This window comes from Hypanus sabinus, chromosome 2, assembly GCF_030144855.1.
Source record: "Hypanus sabinus isolate sHypSab1 chromosome 2, sHypSab1.hap1, whole genome shotgun sequence".
NCBI lineage: Eukaryota > Metazoa > Chordata > Chondrichthyes > Myliobatiformes > Dasyatidae > Hypanus > Hypanus sabinus.
This window is the reverse complement of record NC_082707.1, coordinates 115,634,517-115,652,624: the sequence shown is the minus strand read 5'-3', so window position 1 is coordinate 115,652,624 and position 18,108 is coordinate 115,634,517. Positions and strand designations below refer to the sequence as shown.

General features: G+C 43.1%; 1 protein-coding gene across 4 annotated transcripts in view; it reads right to left on the bottom strand.

The window, feature by feature from the left end:
• Positions 1-18,108, bottom strand: part of eif2ak4 (eukaryotic translation initiation factor 2 alpha kinase 4) — a 187,398-nt gene that overhangs the window by 118,383 nt on the left and 50,907 nt on the right. For 3 of the 4 annotated variants that reach the window (XM_059952972.1, XM_059952962.1, XM_059952957.1), the window contains exons 12-15: positions 15,341-15,735; positions 10,462-10,534; positions 7,919-7,960; positions 5,081-5,179 (exon numbers count right to left, since the gene is read on the bottom strand). In XM_059952972.1, the coding sequence (XP_059808955.1) occupies positions 5,081-5,179; positions 7,919-7,960; positions 10,462-10,534; positions 15,341-15,735 (609 nt within the window). The remainder of the gene's footprint in view (positions 1-5,080; positions 5,180-7,918; positions 7,961-10,461; positions 10,535-15,340; positions 15,736-18,108) is intronic. The other variant, XM_059952963.1, reaches the window with a different exon arrangement.

Below are 18,108 nucleotides of genomic sequence, written 5' to 3'. Positions count from 1 at the left end.
GTCTCCAGTCTGCAGCTCCAGGATCTCCCCGTGGGCCCAGGTGAGAGGACCCTACTCTGTGACGTCGCCACCGGCCAGCCCCGTCCAGTCGTCCCGACAGCATGGCGGCGCCGCGTTTTCGACTCCATTCATAACTTGGCGCATCCGGATGGTTTCCAGCAGGTTCGTTTGGCACGGACTCCGCAAACAGGTCAGTGAATGGGCCAGAACGTGCATGCACTGCCAGACGGCCAAGGTGCAGCGGCACACCAAAGCCCCACCGCAGCAGTTCCATCCCGCCCACCGGCGTTTCAACCACATTCATGTGGATATCGTGGGCCCCCTGCCAGTGTCGCGCGGAGCGCGTTACCTCCTGACTATCGTGGACCGGTTCACAAGATGGCCAGAGGCGGTCCCGCTCACCGACACCACCTCCGAATCTTGCGCCCAAGCCCTGATCGCCACCTGGATATCTCGCTTTGGTGTCCCGGCCCACATTACCTCCGACAGAGGCGCCCAGTTCACCTCCAGCCTGTGGTCAGCTATGGCCAGCCTTTTGGGGACTCAGCTGCACCACACAACTGCCTACCACCCACAGTCGAACGGGCTAGTGGAGCGTTTCCACCGTCACCTGAAGTCGGCCCTCATGGCCCGCCTGCGAGGAGCCAACTGGGCGGACGAGCTTCCCTGGGTCCTACTCAGCATCCGCACAGCGCCCAAGGACGACCTGCACGCCTCGTCGGCCGAGTTTGTATACGGCGCGCCCCTGGTCGTCCCCAGGGAGTTCCTACCAGCCCCAAGGGGGCAAGAGGAAGAACCCGCAGCAGTCCTGGGCAGACTACGCGAGAAGCTCGGTAACCTGGCCCCCATACCCACTTCACAGCACGGGCGGCACCCGACCTGCGTACCCAAAGACCTACAGAACTGTAAGTTTGTGTTTGTACGAAGGGGCGGGCATCGGCCACCGCTGCAGCGGCCATACGAGGGGCCGTTTATGGTGCTCCGGAACAACGGGTCCACATTCGTGCTGGACGTAGGGGGGAAAGAGGAGGTTTTCACAGTGGACCGCCTCAAACCGGCCCATGTGGACCTGGCGCAACCGGCCGAGTTTCCGGCGCCTCGGCGCAGAGGCCGACCTCCCAAGCAGGTTCTGGCCCAGACTGTGGGCATTGGGGGGTGTATCGCTGGTTCTGGGGGGGGGTTATGTGGCGACCCATTTCCTAGCGTATCCGAACCGACTCACAATTAGATAGCCTACGGGGGTTTGCGAGCACAGAGCTTTGGAGCCTCTGCGCCATGGGGGGCCGGTTGACAGAGGCTTAAAAGTGAGGCTGAAGTTTTCGAATAAAGTTTTTTCCTTCGACTGCAGTTACCGACTCCGTGTCGTAATTTTAGCGCTGCGTGTAGCACACCGCTACAGTACTGTATTTGTCAACGTGGAGCAGACAGCAAGCTTGTAAACCTGGCAGGAGCAAATGATATTGGGAATGGCAAGGGTGCTGCGGGTGCAAGCACGCCTAGTCCTGCGACACCAGACAAAAGAATTGGTCTATTGATCATTACAGAATGTCTCTCTGTTGCTTCCTGCTCCCTCACCTCTCCCTTTCCCAACCATGATTCCCTTCTCCTTGCCTCCTTCCCACTCTCAGTCCACAACAGAAAACAGTATCAGAGTCAGCTTTATCATTTATCATGAAATTTGCTGGTTTTTTTGTAGCAGCAGTACAGTGCAGAAGTCTTTGGCACCATGACTAATCAAGAATCTAGTAACCTCTGCCTTAAATATACCCAATGATTTGGCCCCACAGCTGGCTGCGGCAATGAATTCCACAGATTCAACATTCTCTAGTTAAAAAGAAATTCTCATCTCCGTTCTAAATGGATGCTTTTTATTCTAAGGCTGTCCCCTCTGGTCTTAAGACTTCCCCACGAGAGAAAACATCATCTCCAAATCCTCTCCAAACATCAATCGCAGCCTTTCAACATTCAATAGGTTTCAATGAGATCCACCCTCCCCCCATTCCTCTGAATTCCAGGCCCAGAGACATCAAATGCTTCTCATACGATAAGGCTTTCAATCTAGGAATCATTTAGTGAACCCTCTCCAATGTCAGTACATCTTTTGTTAGATAAGGGGCCCAAACTGCTCACAATACTTCACGTGAGGCCCCCACCAGTGACTTATAAAGCCTCAACATTACATCCTAAATTTTATATCCTAATCCTCTTGAAATGAATTCTAACATTGTATTTACCTTCTTCACCCCAGATTCAACTTGCAAATTAATCTTTAGGGAATCCTGCATGAGGTCTCCCAAGTCCTTTTGCTCCTCCTATTTTTTAATTTTCACTCCAAAAATAGTCTGAGCTTTTATTTCTTCTACCAAAATGCATGACCATACATTTCCCAACACTGTATTCCATCTGCCACTTCTTCGGCCATTATCCTAATCTGTCTCAGTCCTTCCGCAGCCTCTCTGCTTCATCAACACTACCTACCTTTATATCATCTGCAAACTTGGCCACAAAGCCATTGATTTTGTCATCCAAATCATTGACATATAATGTAAAAAGAAACAGTTCGAACAAAGACCCCTGTGGGATACCACTAGTCAATTAAAAGCCAATCATAAAAGGTTCCCTCCCTTTATTCTCACTCTTTGCCTCCTGCCAATCAGCCAATTCACTACACATGCTAGTATATTCCCTGTAATACACTGGGCTCTTGTTAAGCAGTCTCATGTATGGCATCTTGTCAAAGGCCTTCTGAAAATCCAAGTACACAACATCAACCGTCTATCCTGCTTGGTATTTCTTCAAAGAATTCCAAGAGTTTTGTCAGGCAAGATTTTCCCTTAAGGAAACCATGCTGACTTTGGCCTATTTTATCATTTACCTCCAAGTAACCTGAAACTACATCCTTAGCAATCGACTAACATCTTGCCAACCACTGAAATCCAACTGATTTGCCTATAATTGGATATACAATCCAAGGTCCCTCTCTAAATATTCTCCCATTTATTGTACATTCCCTTGCCTCACTGCACACCTCCAGAAAAACCCACTTTTCCACCCAACTGGTCAGACCATCCATATCCTGCAATCTACGGTTTTCCTCCTCACTAATTGGTAATTGGGTTGTTACGGTCAATGAAAAGTCTTTGTTTGTAGGCCACCTTTCTCGACAGAGTATTCCATACAGACAGGTAAAATCAAGGATAACAAAATGCAGAATTTTGTATTACAGTTACAAAGAAAGTACAGTGTAGTTAGACAAATGAGGTGCAAAAGCTACGACAAGGTAGATTTAGAGATCAGGATGTCACCCATATCATACAGAGTATCTGGTATCTATGGCCAAAGTATTTAAGAAGCTCTTGGATAGACACAAGAATTAGATAAATTATGTTTTTTTTTAATTACTAGTTTAATTAGTTCAGCACAACAGCATGTTAGTGGGATAGGTATCTTTGATCATACTGGCTGCTTTCCCAAGGCAGCAAGTCAGTCGAGGGAAATTGGTTTTGTGCTAAACTTAGTTGTGTTCAAAAACTCCTGCAATTCCTTTGAGCACTTGGGCAGAGAGGTTCCCATACCAAGCTGGATACAACTTTAACTGTGTTGTTGCCAATTTTTGAAATTTTCTGTTGTCAGCAATCTTACTGATCAAACTTCCTACCTCAAATATGAACACATTTTACAAAAGGTGAAAGGCCAAGTATGACGCATGTGGAAACTCATGCCTGTTTCCTGCCAATGAGCCAATTTTGGATCCAATTTCCCTCTCTCTCTTGATCCTACAAGGATTTTTTTTAAACAACCTTGCCAAAACCCTTTACTAAAGCCCACATGAAGGGTAATAAACACACAGCCAGCTTATTACTTCCTCAAAAAAAATTCAAACAAGTTTGTCAGAAGCAACCTTTCCTTAAGTGGGTCCTGAAGCAGGGTGTCAACCCAAAACGTTACCCATTCCTCTGTCTCCTCAGATGCTGCCTGACCCACTCAGCATCTCCAACAGATCTATTTTTGCTCCAGATCACAGCATCTGCAGTCTCTTGTGTCTCAGTTTTCTTAAATCCAAAATGACAGCCCTATTAATATAAATTTCTTAATGAAGGTTTACATCATTCCTCAGAATTCATTCCAATAATATGTCCACTATCACCACTAAGCCTACTGGCCTGTAACTGCTCCCTTATCCCATCTTCCCTTTTTAAACAACAGCACTACATTGAATACACAAACTGAGCACAACTTCATTATGAAGTACACAAAACTATTTCTCCTTCCACAGGTGCTGCCTGACCCACTGATCATTTCCAGTATTTTCTGTTGTCAGCAAATCTGAATTAAGAAATAAACAGTAACAATCAGTGTTTATTTCAAATTTCTGACATCTGCACTTTTTTTTAAAATTTTGTGTACTGGAGTACAATGCATTGGCACATTCAAATAGTACACAAAGTGGGGTGCCTGAATGAAGAATGCAAATTCTGGACAGAATTTTTTTTCTATTGGCTCTCCTCCATTATGTCATGTCTAAGCTTAGAGGAAATTAGAAGCTGGATATTTGATACATCCTTTAATTTTGAACAAGTCTGGCGACCCTTTATTCAATACTTTCACATGATTTAATTTATTTTTATTTATTTATTTTTCTTTACTCTCTTTGGGGAAAACCCTGACCCACGAAGGTTCGGAGATGACTGGAAGGATGTTTTTTCCCTCTCTTTTTTAAAAAATTTTTATCCTCAATTGGACTGCCCAATCTTTCTTTTTCGTTCTTTTTTTTTCTTTCTCTTTTTTTTTGTTCTAGGTTAGTTAGTGGGGTTTCTTTTTCTTTTATCAATATAATTTCCAGTTTTTTTTATGATTGCTATGAGGAGTTGTAGTTTTTTTAAATCACTGTATATGTAACAGCATAATATTTTACCTATTTGATTTTGACATTATATACTTCCTGCTTTTACTAATGCTGTTTATATGTCTTTCATATTATCTGTTTGTTAAACTGCTCTTCTGATTTGTATATTCTTTATTTGAAAATCAATAAAAAGATTGAAAAATGAAATGAATTCTGGACAATCAAATCAGTTACCTGAATATATAAATAATGCACAGTCTGTGGCACCAGCACGGTCTCTGCTTTCTCCACTCTCTCACTGCCTGGATCCTTCCTGCTTGTAGTTTCTCCGCTCTGCGGGGTAATAAATCATCACAATATATCATCACATTAGAAGCCACGTAGTCCAATTCGTTAGCAAAACAGAACACACTCACACTGTTGTTAGGACAAGAAGAAAAAGCATATACTCGCTGATAGACAAACATTTTGAAGTAATTTCTTAGTCAAGTCACCATTCATATCTCAGCAAAGAAATACTGTGTTTGAGTTAGTAAATAGTAATACCACGCTGTGGGTTACTTTGGATTTGTTCTTTACCATAAATTCTCAGATTTGGACTGTCAGCTTGGTAACTGCTTGTTCCTACTATATGTGGGTCCTCCAAGCCTCTGCTGCTCAGATGCAGGCCAGCCTTCCCTGGTTTCCGGGTGGCTTACTGGTAAACTTTGTGGATGTTTACTTGATCAGTTAAGCAGCTGAGATAACGTACTTATTGCTGTGGGATTATTGCATCCAGTAGGAAACGGCAGAACAGAATGCACACAAAAACCAACAGGAGTACACACTCAGCACTTCAATCGCGCTCCACCATTCAATCAGAGCATGACCCAAGTGTAACCTTGACTCCACATTTGTATCTTCCTCCTGGAGCTCTTCACCCCTTGTTAATTAATTCCATTTACCTCTACCTTAAAAACATTTAAAGATTCTGCTTTGAGAAAGAGAGCTCCAAATATGCATAATGCACTGAAAATAAACTTTCTTTCATCTCTACTTTATGCAGACACTCTAGTTCTAGATCAGGGGCTTCCAACCTTTCCATGTCACAGACCAATATCGTTAACCAGGTTGGGAGCCGCTGTTCTAGATTCTCCTACAGAAAGCCACTCCACACATCCAAGAACTCTTGAGAGCAAGATCCCCTTACTCTTCCACATAAGCATCCCCATCCTACTTTTCATCACAAGATTAGCTGCCCATTCCAGAAATCTAATACACCTGCCGCCTGGAGAAAATAAACACTGAACAATCTGGGGAGCATCAATGCTATGGATTAAATCATGGGAGGTTCTGGAACTTTCTACATCTGCCGGGTAATTTCTGTCCTTCCTTGGAGTCAATAGCAAGTACATGCCAGGTCTGCAGTGAGCTCCTTGTCCAGCCACTGGCTAACGCTGTGCTCTGCTGACCAGAACCCTCATACCTTCAGTTGTACTGTTCCTTACTTAAACTTGCTTCTCTCCCAACCCAGATTGCTCCACTGTGATCTCTTGCAATTTCTTTTTCTTGTATCATGCCCCTTCACATACCCAATCCCCCTTCACTGTGCTTTCCACTCCCCTTCATTTCTTGCAAATAATTTCAATCATCAGGCCACATGTTGCTTCCAGTATTAGTAAGCTGTTTTCAGAAAACCCAGTACACATGCAGCAGGGATCCTCAACAGACTGGAGGAATTACACAAATTCAGGAAATTATCCTGTCTGAATTCCAGCTGCTAGTCTCTGACACTACTGTGACATACAAGTTAACCAACGGGAAGTGTAAGACTACTGGAAAGAGCAAATGCAAATCAGATCATATTCAGTACAGCAAAGCATTAAGTGGCTTTGAAACAAAGCAATATAAAGTGAACAAATCACTAACAAGGAAAAACCTGCAGATGCTGGAAATCCAAAGGAACACACACAAAATACTGGAGGAACTCAACAGGCCAGGCAGCATCTATGGGAAAAAAATACAGCTGATATTCAAAGGGTCTCGGCCCAAAACTTCAACTGTACTTTCCCCCCCCATAGATGCTGCTTGGCCTGCTGAATTCCTCCACCATTTTGTTAATGTAAAGTGAACGAATGAATGTTAAAGAGAGAGCGGGTGTGAACTGCTTCATTACATGTTAAGTAGATAAAGTGCAGACAGGATTTATAGTGGCATTTAATTATTAAAAGAAGCTTTAATAAATTATAAAATACCAATTAGCCCCAGCAACAGTAATGTGTCACACTTTAGAAAGGATAACAGAGCGTTGGAAGAGTGCGAATGAGATTCAGACTGGTATCCACACAGAAAGGTATCATATAGAGAGATTGGGACAACAGGTCCTCTTCTCTCAACACACACAAAATGCTGGAGGAACTCAGCAGGCCAAGCAGCACCTATGGAAAAGAGTACAGTCGACGTTTTGGGCCGAGACCCTTCATCCAGGCTGCTGGCCTGCTGAGTTCCTCCAGCATTTTGTGTGTGTTGCTTGGATTTTCATCATCTGCAGATTCTCTCTCGTTTGTGATTAGTCCTGTTCTCTGCAGCTTAGAATCATTGGAGGAAATTTTTTACAAAAACATTAAAAATAACTGAGGTTTTTACTGATCAAGGCTGAGGAACCACTTCCAATGATAGAGCCATATGACAGATCTATGCCAATCTGCAAAAATAAAATCAATATCTGAAGTGAGCTTACCTTGCAAAGCAAGCTATTAACAGCCAAAAATGTGGTCAAAGATAGATTCAACATTATCTTAAAAATGCAATTAGAATATATACTTGAAAAGAAGCAATTTGTAGGACTACAAAGGAAACGCAAATGAAATGGACCAAACTGGATTGTTGTTTCAAATAAACTGAACTGGTCCAATGCACTGACTTTCTGTCAGATGGCTGCAGAGTTGCTAACTGAAACAAACGGGATGTCCTGCATCCCAAAAGCCACTGGAATCTGATTATGTGGGAAACTGATCACACATCAATGCAGCTTTACAGACGAAGCATTTTGCACAACCACTAGGCAACATCCACCTCCCTATATCCACATACCAGTTCAGAAGAGAATGAGAAGAAGTCAATGGATCCAAAGTCCTGAAGAAGAGAGACACCATTATAACAGAGTGCCCAGTGGGCACGAAATGCAGAAATGCAATCCCAGATGTAAGAAATCTAGTTATACGAGCAACAGTGTCAGCCAAGCTCACTGTGTTCCAGCACTTTGCTCGACAGCAACTGGCCAGCGGCAGTCCCCCTACAGGCTGCAGCTACCTGTGATTAAGACAACTGGCAATGCATCTGGTATAGGCAGACCTATAAAGCCACAAAACAAGCCCATTTATGGTAGTAAAGACAAACCTTGCAGTGAATGAAACTCTTTGCCCATTTAGCACTTCCCTCATCTATCCCTATCTTAGGCATCAAATATCATTCCTGAGGCCCTCCGTTGGTCAGGCAAGACTATGGATATTGCATCCCATCTGTCTACATGATACGCAAGCAAAGGCAGTACGAAATGGAGAGCAAGTTGTTGCCCGTATAGCAGGCTCCCCCTCTCCATGCATCTGATGAATCCAAAGGAACAGCAGAGACCAATAGTTTGGCATCAGCAACGTCACAGGAGAGGCCGGTCAACATTGAATTCAATGTAGGATTCCATCTCCAGACTTTTCCCTCAGGGTTTACTCCCAAATCGTTCCCCATGGGTGTGTATAGCTGCCAGGCAGTGGAGGTTTGAAATCAGTGTTCTTCTCCTGGATGAGCTGGCAACCACAGCTGGGGAGACCCATCTACCCAAAGCATCTGGTACTAAGGCAACAGTGATCCATTTTTACCCCTTCTGTCCGCTGGGTTTAGTAGCTAAGTCGCATTGTGAAGGTCCGGGAGTTGGACTGTTGTCAGAGGTCATTTGAGCCATATACCATTTAACAGGTAGTGGGAGCTTATCCTCATTACCACCCCTGGCTAAAACAACCTCAAGGAACCAAAATATCATTGGCATGCAATATTCAGGAGTGCTGCGTCCAAGTTCGAATGGCTTGTACACAAGTGTTTACAGGCTTACCTAGACAAGCCCACACGTTTTGGTGGTACCTTAATGACTTGCTTCACCTCCAGTTCAGAGTGTACAAGATCCCACTAGATTCTTCAGCACAGGTGTGGACTTCACAAACTTGCTACCACATGGTCTTGATGTAGTGAGGTCAATGGCAAGAAGGTCCAAGAGAATGGAGGCCAGTTCTACTACACCGTGCGCTGCTGATCCATCATCCACACAGAGGCCCACGGAGAGTGATCTCCAACAAAAGCCTGGCGAAGCTTTGCATTCCCTAGTTGGCTAGGTTGGCCAATTAAGATCAGCTAGTTCAGTAAAGATTGGCAATCAAGCACAGCCCACATGACTTGTGCTAAACCCTGGATTTATTTCAAACAATCCATCAAGAAGGTCAGATATTCAAAAGATGTTATCTGCTATATAGCCTCATTAGTTCTTTCTTTAGAGAGGAGATTAAATCATTAGAATAGAAGTCACCAAGGATGTCTAGTTTTAAAACCACCAACAACAATACCAGGAGTACTCACGTAGAAGATACCAAGCCCTACTGCGTAAAGAGGGGTGACTAGCAGTAGATATCTATCACACCAGAAAAATCAGGTTGTACAGAGTTGAGAGATGAGATCCTAAGGTTTATTCAATATGGACTGTTCCTTTAAAAAGAGAGAGTGTGTGTACTGATTGACAGAGAGCACCGAACAGCTTGTGAGTTGCGATGTTTATGGAAGGGCGGAGCTATATAATGGGCAGCTGGCGTTCAGCATGTTTGGGATATATACAAGGTCAGCTGGCTTTTCAGACAGACACACAGAAGAAATAGACACTGGATGAGCTTTGAGTGCCCATGAAAGGGTGGGTTTTGCTCGCAGTGTGGAATAGGGGTGACTAGTGGGAAGGCGTGTTTAACCCTTGCCTGGGTTGATAGCTTTACCGCGTGAAGATGGTACCCTTTTGTGTGGTCACAGTCAGTGACTTTAACAGGACTTTGGAGAACAACGTGGAAGAATCGACAGCATCAGCTTACTTGGAAAACAAATCACCTCTTCCTCTCTCCTCAATTCTACTCAAGTCAATATCACAAACTGAACTGACTTTGTTCCTATACCATCGTAAGACTGTATCATTTACCACCTGAGCCTGAAGAAGTTTGGGGTTTTATATTTACACACTTATGTATGCATAAACTCTGCTAACCTGTTTTATATTATTAGGTAGATACTAATAAATAGTGTTTTGTTTATAGCAAAACCATACTCCGGATGTGTTCCATTTCTGCTGGTTCTTTTAACCTGTACGGGGTTCGTAACAGTTGATTGTATTATTTTGGTTTCCTCATGCCCATCAGGCTCAGGAACACTGAGGAATGGGATTTGTTGTTGTTACCCAGTCACAGGCCACCAAATACATTACACCAGGGCAGCAGATCCACATATAACTGTGTAGAGTCGTGTCTGCTATCCATTACCTTCTGACTTAAACATGCTACTGAACAATGCTGATTAGAAACACAACATTCACGGATAAAATTTTGGTTCCTCACCATGGAGATGTTGTTGCTGTTTTCATCACCATTCTCAAAAATAATGTCACTGTCTGAATCAACGTCAGCTTGTCTGTAAAAACAAAGAGCGCACTTAATATGGAACTTCAGGCACACTAGGCAAGTTAAGAGGACAAAATGAGATGCTAATCAAGGCCCAATCACACCCCAAGTGAGGCCTGATGAACTTGATGAAATTCTTCGAACAGATTACACATAGGATAGATAAAGGGGATGCAGTAGATGTTGTATATTTGGACTTGCAGAAGGCCTTTGACAGGTGCCACACATAAGGCTGCTTACGAAGTTACAGGAAAGTTACTGGCATGATCAAAGCATTGGCAGACCGGCAGGAGGAAGTGAATGGGAATAAAAGGATCATTTTCTGGTTGACTGCCAATGACTAGTGGTGTTCCGCAAGGGTCAGTGTCGGGACCGCTTCTTTTTATATTGTATATCAATGATAGAATAAATGGTTTTGTTGCCAAGTTTGCAGATGATACAAAGATTGGTGGAGGGACAGGTAGTGTTGAGGAGACAGGTAGGCTGCAGAAGGACTTAGACAGATTAGAATGAGCGAGAGTTGCAAATGAAATACAATGTTGGAAAATTCAGTCATGCACTTGGGTAGTAGAAATAAACGTGCAGACTATTTTCTAAACAGGGAGAAAATCCAGAAATCTGAGATGCAAAGTGACTTTGGAGTCCTTGTGCAGAACAACTTAAAGGTAAGTTCGGTGGTGAAGAAGGCAAATACAATGTTAGTATTCATTTCATGTGGCCTAGAAAACAAGAGCAGGGGTGTGATACTGAGGCTTTATAAGGTACTAGAGAAGTGTCACCTTGAGTATTATGAACAGTTATTATGAACAGTTTTGGGCTCCTCATATAAGAAAAGATATACTGGCATTGGAGAGGCTTCAGAGGAGGTTCACAGGATAATTCTGGAAATGAAAGGGTTATCATACGAGGGACATTTGATGGCTCTGGGTCTGGAATTCAGAAGGATGGGCGGGAGGGGGGTATCTCATTGAAACCTTTCGAATGTTAAAAGGCCTAGATGGAGTAGATGTGGAAAGGATGTTTCCCATGGTGAGGGAGTCTAGGACAAGAGGGAACTGCCTCAGGATAGAGGGGCCTCCATTTAAACCAGAGATGCAGAGAAATTTCTTTTGCCAGATGGTGGTGAATTTGTGGACTTTGTTACCACAGGTATTTAAGGTGTATTTAAGGCAAAGCTTGATAGGTTCTTGATTGGACATGCAATCAAAGGTTATGGGGAGAAAGCTGGGGAGTGGGGCTAAGGAGAGGAAAAAAGGATCATTGATGACAGAGCACACTCAATGGGCCAAATGGCCTAATTCTGTGGCTATGTCTTATAGTCAATGGTCTTATGGACTTCAAGCACAAATGTTGATGGAATCACTGTGTTATATTAAGCCTTTCTTTTCCTTTTACCATCATTTTGTGAAGGTCTTAATTGTCAACATTTAAAGACAGCAAGCCTACAATGGAAGGGTGAAAACGTGAAATTCCACCACACTCAGCAGGTAGTAAAGGAAAGATGGCACACAACAGTCTCTGTCCAATGACTCGTTGAAAATTCACATAGGCAGTTCACTAGAGGATCAGACTTGGTCGTGTGTAGCTGAACATTACATGGTAAATAGAGATTCAGTTTGGTCTTCATTGGAATTAGGATTATAGGGCAAAGACCACATTTCAAAGGCTGAACTGCCCACTATAAAGGAAATGCTCAGTAAAGGATCCTCCTCCTTTGCATCTTCACATGGGCAATTTGCAATATAAATGAGTGGCAGCAAGGAGCAAAAATAACACAAGATGAGATTAATACATTTCTGTCCACATATCATTTTGAATTTCATTAGTTGGAATTATATTTACAAGTTATTTATTGAGATAGGCCCTTCTGGCCCTTTGTGCCGCATCACCAGTAACCCACCAATTTGACCTAACTGACCAATCAGCCTACTAACCATGGATTATGTGAGGAAACCAGAGCACCCTGAGGAAACTCACATGTTCACGAGGACAAAGTGCAAACTCCTTACAGGTGACTTCAGAATTGAACTGCGGATTCTGACACCCCAAGCTGTGATAGTGTCACGCTAATCACTACGTTACCATAGCAGTAGTGGAGCAGTTAGCGTGGTCTTTTTGAACATTAGAAGCTTTTCTTCAAATAGAGGATAAATCATGAATAGTTAACTCATTCACAAATTAACTCAGATAAAATTTAGAAAAGATAACCTATCAAATCAGTTTGTCATTGAGCAGGTTAAGATACAATTTCTCTACAATCTGTGAAGTACAAATAAATATACCAAATTGTGAAGTTATACATTGACTGAGCTAACATTGAACACTGGTTTGATTGCAAATCTTAGTCATAGAAAGGTATTGCCAAGTTGCAATGTCTGTTGATGTCATGGCTCAAATTTAATTTTTTTTAGGTTCATTGTGATGGTTTGGGGACAGTGTGGGGAGTTAGGGACTGAGTTGGGTTCAGGGGCCGGTGACGGGGAGCAAGAGATCAGGGGTAGTAAATGAAGACTCTGAGCAGGGGTTTGAGACCAGACTGAAATGCTCCACTGTCAAATGTCAGCAATCCCGGAAGCTGTGTCGGCAGGCAGATGACACAAAGATTGGTGGTGTTGTGGTTAGTGTAGAAGGCTGGTGCAGATTATAACAAGACACTGACAGGATACAGAGCTGGGCTGAGAAGAGGCAGATGGAATTTAATCCAGAAAAGTGTGAAGTATTCACTGTGGAAGGTTGAATTTGAAGGCAGAATACAGGGTTAATGGCTGGATTCTTGATAGTGTACAGGAATAGAGGGATCTTGGGGTTTCCCAAAATATGAAGGAAGTGGAAGCTTTGGAGTGTGTGTGCAGAGATTTACCAAGATGCTGCCTAGACGAGGGAGCATGTCTTACGAGAGATTGAGTGAGCTAGAGCTCTTCTCTTTGGAGAGGAGGAGGAGCACTGACTTGATAGAGGTGTACAAGATGATAAAAGGGATAAATTCAGTGGACAGCCTGCGACTTTATCCCAGTGGAAAAGGCTGATACAAGGAGGCATAATTTTAAGGTGATTGGAGGAAAGTATAGGGAAAATGATAGAAATAAGTTCGGCTTTCTTCTTTTTTTTTAAACACAGTGATGGAATGCTCTGCCGGGGGTGGTAAGGGAGAAAGACACATTAGGGACATTTAAGAGATTCTTAGAAAGGCATATGGATGACAGAAAAATAGAGGGCTATGTGGGAGGGAAAGGTTAGATTGATCTTACAGTAGGTTAAAAGGTCGCCACAACATCATGGGCCAAAGGATCTGTATTTTGCAGCACACTTTTCTGACATGTGTGAGGGAAGCAGATCAACTGGGCAAAAGCACATGCAGTCACAGGAAGAGCATGCAAACTCCACAGAGGCAACCCCAGAGATCGGGACTGAACATAGACTGCTGGAGCTGCGAGGCAAAGGCTTTATCAACTGCATCAGTGTGAAACCCCTTCCCCAACTGTCTTGTAATACAGCCATCGACCTTGATTGAGCATTAAGTGCTCCTCTCTCCACAAATGCTGCCCAACCCAAGTAGCTCCAGTATTTTCTGTTTTTATTTCCTGCATCTTCAGGTTGCTTGGCTTTTCAACTTTAGAACTAGGATAATGCAAAGGTCCTGAAACCTCGGGGTAATAATGGAGAGGGCCCACTTGGGTAGGATTCGTGATTTATATAAACAGCCTGAACTCAACATGAGGCAGGTTCTTGCAATCGATCACTCTCAGATTGCCTTTCAGCAGGTAAATGGTTCTGATTTCACCCTGCACAATCAGAATCCACAGTTGCTGTCAGCGCTCACAGCGTGACCAAGGTGGAAAACTGAGATGTAATCCTCAAATTTAAAATTCAATTAATTTTGAAAGATGATTTCAAGACTCTGAATTTTGCAGAAAGTGTATGGCAAATAAGCCAGCATCCTCTGAAATCACAATCTGCTGGAAAATTATTCCTCCCGTAAAACATTGTCTCCTGGCCACCAATATTCTTAAAACTGACAGGTTATGTCCTGGTTTATCACTACAATTGGAGGGGAGAGCCCAGCAACCCACCAACTTGCTCGCCTACTAGCTTATTTGAATTTTAAAGCTCTTCTCACTTTCAAACTCCTCATGTAGCTTTATTCCTATTCACTTGGTCTATAACCTTGCCAACTTCTGTTTTCCTCCAATTCTGCCTCTTGTACAACTTCAATTTTAACTACCCTTCTTGATAATGGCTAATCTGAGCCCCAAGCTCTGAAATTTTCTTCATTTAAGCCTCATCAATTCCCTCCCTTTAAGATGCCTCATAAAACCTACTTCCTCATCTCAGCTTCTGCCAGCTTACTCCAGCATCTCCAGACCTAGCTTAATGCCAAACGTCAACTGACTTCAGTTTTCCTGTGAATAGTGTGGTTACATTTTACTAGATCACGGCCAGTGTCTAAATGTCAGGTTTTCTTGTGGGATGGATTGAGCAAGTAACTACGAACTAAAAAGAAAATCAGTAGGATTGAGTAATACAAATTTCCCTCAAAAAAATTAACCCTAGTCCATTACCCTTGACTGATTTTCTTCACTCTGGCTGGCAACAGGATTAAACTGTTTCAGCTTAATAGCTCATAACCAAGAATCATTCAAGTTAGCTTGAGTAACTAATAAGAGATCTGCAGACCTCCAAAAGACAAAAAAGAGAAATCAAATTCTGAAGTAGAAGATGGGTCCCCACCACCTCCTGCATTGCAATGCACTTCCAAATGGTGTAGTAGACTGGTAGAAACACACCAATTAACAACCGCAATCTGTATCATACTCACAAAAAGGATGCACAAAACACATCGTCTTCATCATCATCCTCATCACTTGACTCCCTGTCCCCACATTTGGCACTTGATGATCTTTCACATGATGTGCTCCACTCCACTGAACTGGTTGTAACTGGAGGCGGGGCATTTTTGTCAACATCATCCGACACGATCCACTTGTTCTGCTGTCCTGACTCCGGTGTTTGTTGGGAACATTCCGAGCTCGAGTCCAGGGGAGGCTGAATTTCATGCTTCTCGATCCAGGCGTTGTAGTACCTCACAATGTTTTCATGACTTAGACGTGACAGCAGTGTCACCTCACCCTTTATCCTGCGGAACTGCTTACTGTTGGGATTCACCAGGATGCGTTTAACAGCATAGTAACAGCCGTCCAGTTTATTCTTCACCTAAATGAAATATAACACAACATTCAAGTAACAGGTAAGGCAACAGGACCGTATCGAGTTGGAGTCGCCAATTTGTTCTCCTTTGTTTACCCAAAGTTATCGACCTTACAAGGGTCCAGGAAAAGACTCAGTTCACCCAAGGCCTTTGAAATGAGGGCCTGAGCAGAAATATCACAACCACTTTGGTCACAGATCAAACAGCACCCACAAAGCTTAAACGAAAAAGGCACATTTCCCAGTACTTGCCCAGCCACATCCAGTCGTACAGCAGTCCACCCTTGAACAAATGATACTCATTAGAAACCTGGAGTAGTAGTCAAACAGAGGGGAGGTGTGGGTTATAAAATCTGTTATTTGTTATTTAGATTTTGGTAAATAGTGAGGATAGCCAGTATCCTGTCAGGGGAGATCAGCGAGTAAAATGAGCACACGAGTGGCATGAGTTTTTTTTATTTAGAGATACAGCGTGGTAACAGGCCCATGCCTCCCAATAACAGCCAACTGACCAATTAACCTGCTAACCCGTGCGTGCATGGAAACCACAGCTCCCAGAGTAAACACACACGGTATTGGGCAGAATGTACAAACTCTTTACAGACAGCTGCAGGAATTGAACCCAGGTCGCTGGCACTGCGAAGTGATGTGCTAACTGCTACATTGCCATGGCAAACAGATTAAAACAGCGAAACGTGAAGCAATACATTCTGATAGTAGTGCACGAATCACACAAAGGTAGCAGGCAGCTCCAACAAGTAGTTAAGACGGCAAGCAGTATTTCAACCCTTATTGCAGTTTAAAAATAGGGAATTTTTGTCACAGTTGCACTGATGTTGATGAGGCCACACCTGAAATACTGTGCAGAGTTTTGGTTCTATTTTAAAAGAGAACATAATAGTGTTACAGGCAATCCCTGGGAGATTTCCACCCCATTCCTAATATGGATATGGGGGGGGGGGTGTCTTATCAAGAGAAGCAAGAAAATGTGCATCTGCATTCATTGGAATTTTAATATAAGTCATCTGATTGAAACATACAAGACCAGGCATGTAAGACCAGGCTTGACCAGGTAGATACTGCCATGCTTTCAACAGTGAGTGAGTCAAGAACAATGGGATATGCTTGTTGTACATAAAATCATTAAAAACTTTAAACTCTCAGAGGGCAGTGAATCTCTCCCTGAGCCCAGATCATTAGATATAATTAAGGTGGAGTTAGATAAATATTTGAAAGATGAAGGGATTGATGGTTATTGGGAACAGGCACAGAAGAGGAGCCCACCTGTGATTGTAGTGAAGGGTGGAACAGGTTTGAAGAGTGTACTCAAGCTCCTATGCTCTTGTGTTCAAAAGAATAAGGAGCAAACATGCTGACAAAACAGCGAGTTCTGAGATTGTGCAGGAACAGAGGGAGTGGTGCATATGTATATAGTAACAGTGTGTGTTGAAACTGGTCAGTAAACCATATGGGATCCTGGTATTTTGAAGATATGAGGTTTGTACACAAAAATGGTACAAAATGCAGGAAAGCTCCATTGTTAGTAGTAGAAGTAGAAACATTTCATACTTTTAACAACAGCTCTCAAGTATAAAATGCAGTAAAGCTCTATTGGGTGCTGTAGTAGTCTAGTGGTTAGTACAATGCTATTACTGCTCGGGACATTTCAGAGTTCAGAGTTCAATTCAGGAGCCATGCTAAGCGATCTCTGAATGTGTGGGTTTTCCCTGGGTACTCACAGTCCAAAGGGTAGGTTAGGGTCACTGCAAATGATGAGGTTAGGGTCAATCAGGGTTTTGAGGTTGCTTGGAAGGCCGGACGGCCGACTCCGCACTGTATCGCTAAATAAATAAATCAGCTGATCAGGTCTGCCACCTCATCCAATTCTGATCACGCAATTTAGGAAAGATATCAGAATAATGAGAGAAAGTGCAGGAGAATTACTAGAACTGTTTTACAGAAGAGCAATTTTACTATCAGGTTAAATCTTTGGTGGAAAGAACACCAAGAAACTTTTACAGAGATACAGAAGTTCATAGAGGGTTTAGCTCTATGTTGAGAGAAGCATTCTCTTTAGAACAGGTTTAATACGATGATCAAAAAGGTACAGAGGAAAGAAGGAATTTTGTTATAAAACACAGAATTCCCTGTCTGTAGGGGTGATGGAAACAGAATCAATCAGTACCTCTGTATTTTCATTAGCTGAGGGTGGGTTATCAGCACAGTAGCCATAGTTACTGCTATCCCTTTATTTAAGTTCAGTAGGGGTAAACAAGGGTACTACAGGCTGATGAGCCTAATGTACAGTCATCAGTATGTTCCATATTGTGTGACATGGCGATCATCGTCCTTTACCATGATTGTTCTTGGCATATTTTT